The 12,392-nt window shown below is 40.4% G+C and overlaps 1 protein-coding gene across 1 annotated transcript; it reads right to left on the reverse strand.

Moving 5' to 3' along the window:
* Positions 1-8,265: 8,265 nt before the first annotated feature.
* Positions 8,266-9,976, reverse strand: LOC113321002. The gene is made up of 2 exons (XM_026568911.1): positions 9,841-9,976; positions 8,266-9,341 (listed from the first exon to the last, which is right to left on the reverse strand). The coding sequence occupies exons 1-2, from the start codon at positions 9,974-9,976 to the stop codon at positions 8,266-8,268; spliced, it is 1,212 nt and encodes a 403-aa protein (XP_026424696.1).
* Positions 9,977-12,392: the final 2,416 nt, after the last annotated feature.

Below are 12,392 nucleotides of genomic sequence, written 5' to 3' on the forward strand. Positions count from 1 at the left end.
GTACCAAACCAAAAATGCATCGCCACGGGACGGGACGAAGCCCTGCGACTCACCAAATCGAAGGTGCATCGCCACGGGGCGGGGCGAAGCCCCGCTGAGAGCCGCGGCGAAAAAGTACGGTGCGGATGCGGTAGTCCCGAAGGCTGCAGAGGCTAGCAAAACTTACGCTATGAATCAACTTCATCAACCAAGAGAAAGGGTGGATGAATCCAGAACATTCCAACCCGTGCCCCTTCCAACTTTCGGAATGCCACCAACAAATGATCAAAATAAAACCATACCGGCGGCTCTAGCACCGCAGAGGGGCACTCACCCCGATTTGGAAATGCCAGCAACCGAAGTTGAACCTCTGCCACCTTTAGTGCATACCGTAGAGGAAGGCGGCACCATGGCCGTAGTGGCACGAGCTGGGACTCCCAATCAGGGGTCCAACCAATCACATCGACTGATGGCTGAGCTTGAAGAATTGAAGAAGAGCCAGCAGGTTTACGCAGATGTTGTAGCCCTGTTGGCCAGAGAAAATCAAGATTTAAAGGAGCGGATTTCTCTAAGCACGAAGACCAGCCAACAACTTGATGAAGCAAATTACAAAGCACCAGAGCCAAACCGAGACCGTAGAGTCGTCATAGCGGCTAATGGAGACGCGACTAGGGGAAGTAGCGTATCCGACCCGGATTATGACGACGGAGAATCAGACGGTAACGAGCAGAAGAACTTAGGGAACCACCGCGCGATGGAAGAGCTACGAGATGAGATGATGGCCGAGATCAGGCAATTAAAAAATAGACAAGGCGGGGGGGGAGGTTAGAAGAAGTCATGAGAGAAGCTAACTCTACGCCCTTAACTCATCGCTTGGCCAACACCCCTATTCCGCTGAAATGCCCTGTCCCAACGTTCGAATGCTATGATGGATCCAGCGACACTGCTGCACATATTCGGTATTACAACCGTGTCTTAGCTAGATGGGGTCAGAACGACGCCGTACTCTGCAGATACTTCCCGTCAAGCCTGAAGGGATCGGCATTATCATGGTTTGATAATCTGCCACCAGACTCCATCCACTCATACGACCAACTCGCAGAGAAATTCTTAAGAACATACATGTACAACAAGACTGTAAACACCGGAATGGATAAGCTCTTTTCACTAGCGATTGGCTACAAGGAAACCACGAGGGAATACACTAACAGATGGCACAAGATCTGCCAAGCCATAGGGAGCGTGGACCCAGTGGTAAGCATCAATTGCTATAAATGGGGATTAGACCGAATGAGTCCCCTATTTGTTGAGATTCATGGAAGCGTGCCTAAGACAGAGGGAGATCTTCGAATAATTATTGAAAAGCACGCTCGACTTGAATAAATTCAACGGGAAAACCCGAGGGCATATCCACAGAGATCTCACCGCACCAATTCAGCAGAACAAACCAATGGGGCCAAAAGGAGTTGCTCAGTGGAGAGACCTCACGAAGATAGGAAGGAACGAAGGGATGAACGAAGAACAGGTGACCGAAAATTCGAAGATCAAGTTTACACGAAACTCAACGCTAGATATGCTCGTATCCTACGAGAGATCAAAGGGAGGGAAAACCTGGAGTGGCCATGGTCTAAGGGAAAGCAGCCCCCGAGATCCGAGAAGTCTAAAGATTACTGTGAATATCATTGTTTCAACGGACACCAGACCGAAACGTGCAAGAACCTTAAAATAATGATCCAAAAATTAATTGATGCGGGAGAGCTCAAACATTACGTACGAAAGGATATTACCGAGGATAGATCCAAGCGAACCAAACCAGTCCAACTTCCGGAAGGAAACCGCACAATCAACACCATCTCGTGTTCCGAAGCCACGGGGCCCTCACTTACAGGTCGATGGGATAGAGGTGGACGATCACGAAGAGTGGATGGAATCTCCTATCATCTTCGATGCCGAAGATATCGAATAAGATATGGAATACCATAACGATCCTTTGGTCCTAACACTACCAGTAGCTGGATGTAACCTCAAAAAGATCCTCATAGACGGGGGAAGCTCCGTAAACGTCCTATTTTACGATGCATTCAAACGGATGAAGCTCCATGATGAAAAATTAATGACCTCTTATTACACCATCTACGGATTCAATGGAGCACCCATGAAGCCCTTGGGAGACATCGTGTTGCAGGTTAACGCAGGGCCCATGAAACTAGAAACCCGATTCAGTGTGGTGGACACCCCATCCCCCTACAACTCCATTATTGGACGAAAATGGATACATAAACTCAAAGGAGTTGCGGCAACGTACCACCAATATCTCAGATTCCCAACACCTGAGGGAGTAATGGAAATCCAGGGAGATCGGGTCACTACGAGAGAGTGTCAGGCCACTCAGGATCATATCAACAGCGAGCAAGAAGAGCAGCGAAAAATCCGAAGAGTAAAAAATAAAGAAACCGCGAAAGAGAAGGCCATAGACCTGTTCCTCAAGGAAACTACAGGGAAGGGCTTGACGAAAGATGATAATGTCCTAAGCACATAGACAAGTACTTCAACAACCAGCGAAGAACAGAAACACGCTAAATAGCAATTAAAGAACGTCCCAGTCCTCGGAAATCCGAAGCCTGTGTTCACACCAGTGGAGCCCGTAAAAGAAATCAACATAGGAACGGAAGAAAGCCCGAAGATGATCAAAATAGGGACCATAATGGACGAAGGAAGAGAAGATTCTTTAACCAAATTACTTAAGGAATACGCGGATGTGTTCGCCTGGAATCTAGGAGATATGCCGGGGATTGACCCAAAATTAATCCAACACGAGCTACGCATCAAACCGGGCACGCCCCCGTTCAGGCAGAAAATACGAAAAGTAGCTCCAGAGTATCATGAGGCAGTAGAAACAGAACTTCGGAAACTACTATACGCAGGATTTATCAAGGAAGTCAAGTACCCTACCTGGATCTCCAACATGGTCATTGTTCCTAAGAAAAATGGAGGGGTTAGAATATGCATCGACTTTACTAATCTCAACAAGGCATGTCCAAAGGACAGCTATCCCCTGCCGAGCATAGATCAGCTGGTAGAAGCAGTAGAAGGATATGAAGAACTGTCATTCATGGATGGACATTCTGGCTACAACCAAGTGGCCCTGCCAGAAGAAGATCAGCCACACACAGCGTTCTACGCACCACATGGACTTTATTGCTACACTAGAATGCCCTTCGGACTTCGAAACGCAGGGGAAACATACCAAAGAATGGTCGATGCTATCTTCAAGCCATGGATTGGAGGAACCTTAGAAGTCTACGTTGACGACATGCTCGTCAAAAGCAAGCTGCGCAAAGATCACCACCAGGATCTGAGAAATATCTTCGAAGCAATGAGAAAACATCACATGAAAGTGAATCTGGAGAAATGTACTTTCGGTGTCACCTCGGGGAAATTCCTCGGGTATCTGGTAACAAAAAGGGGCATCGAGGTAGACCCAGCAAAGATTCAGGCCATAGTAGAGATGCCGTCCCCGAAGAATTTAAAGGAAGTACAAAAACTCAATGGATCCATAGCATCTTTGGGCAGATTTATTGCCCGATCCTCGGACAAATGCAAACATTTCTTCAATATTCTCAAAAAAGGGAGCAAGTTCGAATGGACCGCTGAATGCGAGGAAGCATTCCAAAAAATCAAAGAACACCTAGCCTCAATCCCGATCCTGCAGAAGCCAGATCCTGATGAGGTTTTGGCATTGTACATAGCAGCAACAGAAGACGCAGTCAGCGCAATGTTGGTCAAAACCAATACAAAGATAGAACAACCTATCTATTACGTCAGCAAGACCCTCAATTCTGCGGAAAGGAACTATACCAAGATCGAACAGCTCATCCTCGCATTGGTATGGTCTACTCAAAAGCTGAGAACCTACTTCCTAACTCACCTCGTCAGGGTCCCATGCAAAGCACCATTGGAAGCAGTCCTCAAAAGCACGGGAAAAGTGGGCAGAATAGCCAAATGGAACACCCATCTGGACCAATTCAACATCATTCATGACATTCAACATTCTCGGAAGTCCCAAGTTCTGGCGGATTTCTTAGCAGACCTCCCCCTTGACAACGACGAAGAGATTAAGGGAATACCAGAATCCGAGGAAGAAAACAAGGATCCAATGGATATCCTCGAACCTGCGAGTCAAAGACAATGGGAAGTCTTCGTCGACGGATCCAAAAATAAGGAAGGAGAAGGAATAGGCATTGTCATCATCAACCCAACCGGAGAAAGGATTATACAGGCACTTAGGTTAGAATTTAAAGAGCATACCAAAAACATCGTTGAATACGAAGCTGTCGTACATGCCTTCCGTATAATAATAGAGATGGGGGTAACCGATGTAAGGCTGACAAGTGATTCGCAGCTTGTGATACGGAAAATAGGGCTCGAGTATAATGTGTACGATGACACCCTCTCAGCTTACATGGCCTTGGTCCAAACATTGGCATCGCAAATCCCGAGCATCAAGTTCCGGCACTTATGCAGAAGGGACCTCAGGCACGCGGATGCCCTAGCATATATATCATCCATGCTGAGGGATAAAAACGTCGAAGCTATTAAAATAGCAAGGGTATACGAGCCTTTGATTGCATCTCAATTCTCCTTCGCTACCAATCAAGATACAGTGGAAGAAAATATCGAAGACCAGGTAGGAGAAGACATCCATAACGACTTTGACGAAGAAGATATCATGTCACGAGCAAATCAAGACGAAGACTTCAGCAACGAAGATGACTGGAGAGTGATGATCCATGCCTTTCTCGAAAAGGGAAGCTTACCTGCGGATCAGAAACAAGCTAGGAAGATACTCTCCAAAGTAGGAAGATATGATCTTCGGGATGGGGTCCTGTACAAGAAATCCTTCCTCGGACCATTACTACGTTGCTTGTCCCGGAAAGAGGGGCAAATTGTGTATACATATATCTCACCATCAGACACGTGTATATAGAAAAATACGTGGAAAGCATGCAGGCCAAGACATCAAAATACGATGCACTACGGAACAACAAATAAACCCCAAGGAGTTACTTTATCTCATCCCAAAAGAAGCTAAGATCAACGGTAGAGAGAAAGTTAGCTGACACGGACGTGACAGGGGCAGGAGACACTTGTCTGACACGAGCAGGCATCTCAACCACCCTCATTAAACACTCTGAGCAGTATACGTGTCGATCAACCCGTGGGACGAGCGAGGATGTCTCTGCGTGATCAAGTGGCAAACGCAGACCTCTGCGTGATGGACACAAGACACTAGAAGATAAGGTTCCAACGGCCTTCAGAGATGGGTCCCACACTCTAACCCTATAAATACCCCCTCTCCACCAAGAGGAAAGGGGATCGGAAAAATCAGGAAGGGAAGGAGAGAGAGATTACGAGTGTAAGTTAATCCCTTAGAAGAGAAAATACATGTAAACCCAAAAGTCATTCGACTACTCTTGTAACCGTGAAGAACATAGTGAAACAACAAACCCCGTGGACGTAGGCCTTAGTGCTGAACCACGTAAAACCTCGGTCTTGTTTACATTTCAGCATTTTATATCTGTCTAACCCCATGGATCTTTACTTGTACGTTTTGCTTTCTTTGTTTTTACCTATATCCCGTGCGCAAACGCCCCGCATGGAGTTGTTAGATGAGGCTGTGATAAACCCGAAGGTTTTGAGCCAAGGAATCAACACTAGGATATCATCATCACAAATCACTCTAGATTACGATGATTGGTTGTGAGCATTCGGATGCCTTCGTGATTTGTGTGTTCACAACTATTTATATGGACGAGAATGTAAAAATAGCCAGGATGTAAACAGTTTCATTCTACCCATTTTCAAATATTTTTTTTTATTTTTAATTTACATCAGGATGCATCTCATCCTCGCTATTTTTTAAGTTTAAGCCAGGATGAATCCAGTTTCATTCTTGCTATTTTCTTGGTGTCCATTTCACCCATATTAATTTTTACTCATCCATTAGAACCATATTTTAAAAATAGTTGGACAAATGACCCATTTTCTGAATTGCGGAAAATGGGTAATTTGTCCAAATATTTTTAAATCACGGTTCAAATGGACGAGTAAAAAATAGTTTGGGTGAAATGGCCAAAAAAAAATAGTAATCCTAGCTTAAATTTAAAAAATAGCAAGGATGAAACTGGATACATCCTGTGTAAATTAAAAATAAGAAAAAATATTTGAAAATGGGCACGATGAAACTGGTTGCATCCTGACTATTTTTACATTTTTGTCCATTTAAACAGTATCAAAATCTAACTGTCCATTTCACCCAGAAATTGTTGATTTTGGTCTTTTTAACCAATTTTGCGTTTTTTTTTTCACAGCATACGTCTTTTGAATTGTTTTTTTATTTTCTTACAGTAGCCATTGATTTTTCAGTTTTCTGAATTCGTATAAGCCTTCGTCGAACTAAAATAAATAACTTCTCTTAGCATTGCATTTTCTGAAACAAATACATATATGATTCACACAACGAACACAATGTCTACAACTGGTACATGCATAACGTAGTAGTAGTCTAGTAGGCCAAATGTTTCACAAAATGCAGTTTTTTTCCCCTAATAACTAGCAGCTGATAGTATCTAATTAGCTACAATAAAGTAGTTAACTAGAAATACTGCTTTTATTTAAAAGCAAATGAGTTAACGGCGCTTAGTAAGACAACACGGGGGTGGAGTCGTTTGAGGCTGTGATGGGTCGGACTAGTTTTCCCTATTCCCGCGCTGCTTCTCCTCCATCTATTATTATAAATTGAAGCAGCATGAGCATCCATCTACTGTTGCTGAAATGAGACCAGGCACGCATAGGCTAACGCTCAATACTCGGGTTGGGTATAATGTCTTACAGATCTGAATACAGTCGGTGTTAAGGGAGCATCCTCCAGCTACTTCGACTTTCGCTTCTAGACCCAAGCATGGAACCGGTAGCCCTGGTAGTAGAGCTGATGCCATCTCTGTGCACAAACATATACAATATGCATGGTCAGACATTTATCTTTGATACAAAATGATTACTATTGTGCGCTAGTGCAAGATACTACTTATATGTAAACACGTACACCTCCTGTATATATACATAAAGAGCATGAAAGAACTTATATTATGAGACCTCGACGTTTATGATGAACACAAAAATACAACAACGACAACATCTAGGGCAAATACATAGAAAACCTCGTAACTAATTAATTATATACAGTATGTATATACTTACGCATATTCGCAGAAACAGCGATCAAGGCAAAGAGAAAGAGCACCAACGAAGTTTTAGTAGCAGCCATTACGATAGATAAACAGAATACTCAAAGTTTTGCTAATGCTTAAAATTGTGTGTGAAGATGAATGGATGATTACTTGTATAACTTGGGATGAAGATTAAGAGCCAATACTACCTTCTATTTATAGCAAGCAAGCTTCATTAGGTTAAACGAAAATATTAATTGTTTACGTTTTAAGAGGAAGCCTATATAGTCGATCCGTTTATGGTGGTGGTATCCATACGTCGGTAAGCGAATGGATAAACGTACACGTGATATTGTCATTTAACTAGGTTTAATCAAACACTAATTAATTCCAAATTGGCATGTCAAGTTGTCAAATTAAGAGTGTTTAGAAACCATCCCCAAATTTAATCACCATCCCTAGATTTAATTGCTTAAACCGGTAACAATGTCATTTAACTAAGGTTTATTAAATTCTAATCAATCTCATCTCGTTTCTTTCCATATAGAAGTCAAATTGGAGAGCCAATAGCATCCAACTTGGGGCTGTTAAAAAACTAAAGTTGCGTTAATACGAACTTAAAGTATATTATTAAACCAGGAGATTCGTATCAAAAGACTCAAAAGGTGCCTATCTGAGCGAGATGGGGAACCTGGTAACCATCTACATATCAACTGTGAGGTAACTTATAATAGCGTATTTGTTTTTTTTTCTTCTAAATGATTGGATCCTAAGTGGACGACTCCTCCTATCGACACTAACATTATTTTGATCTCAAGTTGGTCCGGTAAGTCCAGCTCTCAAAGAAAACTTGTATGTGCTGAGGGTTTTACCAGCAGCAATTCGCTGGTGTTTGTGGAATCAGGGCCGTACCAAAGGTTTTGGAGGCCCCAGGCGAACTTACTTAAATGGGGGCCTATACAAGCAAAATAATAAGAATTCTAGTAATTTGAGATAACATTACACTGTCAAGCAATACTGCAACAAAAAAGAGGCTAAAAACATAAAGCAAGTACATTTATCTCATGATAAAAGCGGATCTTCCCGCTCTTTCCGACGCGAAATCTTCAAGTATACTTTCAAAATCAATATTATCTAACATCCCAATCTCAATAGACAACATTGCTAACCCATTCAACCTTTCTTGTGACATCGTCGACCGAAGATAATTTTTGATTAACTTCAACTTCGAAAAACTTCGTTCAGCCGAGGCGACTGTAACTGAAATTGTCAACAAGTATGCAATAAACGCATTCGGGTAGCAACCTTCCATATCCTTTAAGAAATTCAATACATCAATTGTTTTACCAGTTTCGGCTGGCAGATAACTTTTTAAAAGTTTTAATTCTGCATATAAGTCATGCCCATTAATGTCGGAACTCATACCATGCTTAAGATGATTTTCAAGATTGATACAAGAATCCAATAAGATATTATCATCAAGAGAACGCAACTGATCAACATTATATAAGAATCCAAAAATTTCTGCGAACTCTCGAAATTGTTCAAATCTACTAGTGAGTGAAGATATAGCTTGATCTAATATGTAATTGAAATAATTAACTTCAAAGGAATCTTTACCTGATGGTGGTGCTTCTTCGGGTGCACTTTCATCATCAAAATGTCTTGTTCTTTTAATTATGCGTTTTTCTGGAAAATGAGGTTCAATCCCCATTGTTGCGGCGACCGCTTTAGCTTCAATCAACGAATTCTCAAATCCAGTATTTCTATAGTTGTCAATGAAAGAAACAAGATCTTTAAATCTCTTCACGGCAGTATCGAGATGCATATCCTTATTTTGAAGCAACTTACTAACTGAATTAACCACAAGCATTAGATGGTGCCAAACAATCATTCCAAGTACAAATTCAAAATTTTTAAATTCATACTCTAACAGGGAAGAAGCTTCAGCTCTAGTTTCGGCAGTAAACTCACTGGATTCTGACAAGTAAAGTAAAGCCTCTTGAATTTTGGGAGATTGAAATCTTATTGCTCTAATAGCCTCAATATGGCTTTCCCATCGCGTATCTGACAATGCTTTAACTGTGAGACCACCAACCTTTTCTTGATACACTTGCCTACGCTTAGTAGATGCTGAAAAGAACTCATACAAATGTTGCACAATCTTAAAAAATGTTACTGCCTTAGGACATGATTTAGCCACTCATATTGGATCCATTATCATATCCCTGTCCTCTAATATCATCAATATTAAGATTATGCTTGAGCAAACAAGATTTAAGTTCTTGAAAAAGTCTTTCTCCCGTCGTCTCTTCTACTTTCAAGAAACCTAAAAAGAATTCTTCAACTTTTGTTGGAGTTGTCGACACATCTACACACCTTATAACAACATACATTTTTTCTTCACGACTTTTGTCCGAAGTACAATCAAGTATCACATAAAATTATTTGGCTTCTTGAATTTTTTTAACAATTTTATCCCTCACATGACTTGGCAACAACTAAATCAATTCATTTTGGATTTTCGGTCCTAGATAATGGTGATGAATTTCATGATCTTTGACACGCCTAAGATGTTCTTGCATTACCAAATCAAATTCAGCAATCATTTCAATAAAGCTCAAAAAATTACCGTTATGTGCTTCGCCAATCTTGTCGACATCTCCACGGAAAGCCAAATTATTCTTGGCAAGAGTTTTAACAAGAGACAATATTCTTATCAAGACTTGCTTCCAATAATCCTTCTCTTTCTTGATTTGTTCCTGCATCTCCTTGTCTATGGTTACCTTCTTCTGCAATCTTTTTTCCAATTCAACCCACTTATTAATATTTACAATATGTCTTGAAGAAGTTTCATGGCTGCTAAGTTTATCACTAATATTCTTCCAATCTTTAGAACCCCTTGTATCTAACTGAAACTTTTTTCCATCTTGTTTAAATAACTTGCAGCAAAAAAAAAAAACTCTATCCAAAGAATTTGAATACACTAGCCATTTCCTGTCCCAAGTTTCCCCATTCTCCATGTTCCATATGTAGTGATCATGACTGAAGCACCTATTATATTTATCAATAGGAAACCTAAAATTCCCATCTATTTCTCTTATTGGACCTTTCCTTACCAAAATATCTCTCAAACTTCGGTTAATATTGTTACCCCAATTTCCTGGATCATAGATATTCACTGGTCCATATTCTTCATGTTCAACTTCATTTTGCACAATCTCATTTTTATCAGATGATGATAATTCTTCCCCACTTGTCCCTTTCATCTTGCTCAATATCAGTTGTATTTGGTGGTGACAATTCTTGCCCTATTGGTTCTTCATTTGGCCTATGTATATTCTCATCATTCACCAAAAAAATCACCATTTTTTTCCATCTCATTAACCAAATTTTCCTATTCTTCATCACTGTCCATTGTTTCCTCATGGATGTTATTAGTTGAAACCAAGTATTTCTTCATTGCTCCTCGTAGAGAATTCTTAAGTTTTTCCGCTCTTGCCTTTGCCTTTTCTTTAGAAGCCCCACTCTTGCATTTTGTTCTTCTAAATGGACCCATGGTTGGAATCAATGTTTGATCACTTCAAGTTCAAGAATCAAAGGATACACAACCTATTAACAAACATGCCAACAATAATCAAGTTCAGTTAACTAGTAATTCAAATTTAACATTCACCATTTGACAACAATAACAACTCAATATAATCTAACTCAAAAGAGTAAGCACTTAAGAAATCTGAACCACTGAGTGAACCTGAAAGGCCGATGCTAACTGAATCAAAAAAATTCAAAAAAAAAAAAACAATTAAAATTGATTCAGAAGACCCTAAATTTCAATTGTTCCCTAACACAGTAAGACCCTAAATCCCATGATTTGGAAATACATAAAATCAATTGTTCAACTGAACTAAGACCCTAAATCTCAATATAACGAGCACTCTGTATATGTAATAACTAATGGATTCTTAAATAAGACGTAGAAACAAGAGAAGAGTAAGACTTTAAATTGATAAAACTTACTTGATTTTAGTAGTTTAATCTTCTTCTTCTTTTTTGATTAACGATCGGTCGGAGGAAACCCTAGAACTTCCATAACAGATGATAATAGAAAGGGACTAAACAAAAGGAATACCGATGGTTGTAGACAGTAGTCAATACAGATGCCTCCAAAGCTTGGGTTTTGGTATCAAAAAGGAATATCCTTGTGACCTTCCAATAACTGCCGACAAAATAACAAGAAAAAAAATTTTGTGATGGAAATCAAGCGCCTGAAACATACACTATATAGCAGCACACATATTATTTGGGGGCCCCTAAAATTTGGGGGCCCTAGGCCGTTGCCTAGCTGGCCTATAGCCAGAGACGGCCCTGTGTGGAATGAGCCAATTATATGCGAGTCTTTGGAAATTTATTTAGAAATAACATCTCTTGAAATTATTGATTTTGTGAAGCTAACGGTAGCATGCATACTAGCTAGCTTCATATCAGAGGTGTCTTTGAGGATTTTCTTTGGAGCAATTTATCATTAGGGAGAAGGAGATGGTTTTTTTTATCCTTGGCAGTAAATCGTCTGGTTTGCAAGTTTATATATGGTTGTTGTCTGTTTGTGCGTGTTGTACTTTTTATTTGAGTTGAGATCTTGTTGTTTTGGAGCTCTATTGTGTTTATTTCTTTTCCTTTCGGTCAAGGGTATCAGGGCATCCCTTTCATTTCATGTACTTATACTACGTACTTTATCTGTACAATGAAACAACCATTTGCACAACCCTCAAAAGCACAAAAATAAATATTTCATATACGGTAACTTCTTCACAATTTTCAACTATTCTGATTTCAAGTCGTGCGTCGTGAGATGAAATGTTAAGTTTTTGGTAATGATTCATCAATGATTTTAAGTTTTTAACACTTACCTGTGAACACGTCGTAGCACCAGCCATAATATCACGATGAGTTAGCCAGTTAAGTTGTACATTTCCAGCAAGAAATTTTGGGACCACAGTCTTAGCCCATTTGTCTGTCCAATAGAATCTCTAGATTCATCTCAGAGTCTCAGACCATCACTTTATACGACAATGGCATTCTCCCGATCGGGATTTATTCATTTCTAGAGTTCAGCCTTTCGTTACTTACCAACCATTTTTTGGGCTGCTCGAGTTTTTGTTTTTTATCCATATATTTTTCCAC

This window comes from Papaver somniferum, chromosome 1 (assembly GCF_003573695.1).
Source record: "Papaver somniferum cultivar HN1 chromosome 1, ASM357369v1, whole genome shotgun sequence".
NCBI lineage: Eukaryota > Viridiplantae > Streptophyta > Magnoliopsida > Ranunculales > Papaveraceae > Papaver > Papaver somniferum.

What these genes read in the sequence shown, in the direction of transcription:
- LOC113321002 (XM_026568911.1), bottom strand. Translation starts at nt 9,976, where the DNA reads ATGCAGGAACAAATCAAGAAAGAGAAGGATTATTGGAAGCAAGTCTTG. An exon ending in GATTGGCGAAGCACATAACG is followed by an intron (nt 9,342 to 9,840) that starts GTAATTTTTTGA and finishes AGTTCTTTTCAG; the next exon opens with CATCTACTAAGCGTAGGCAA.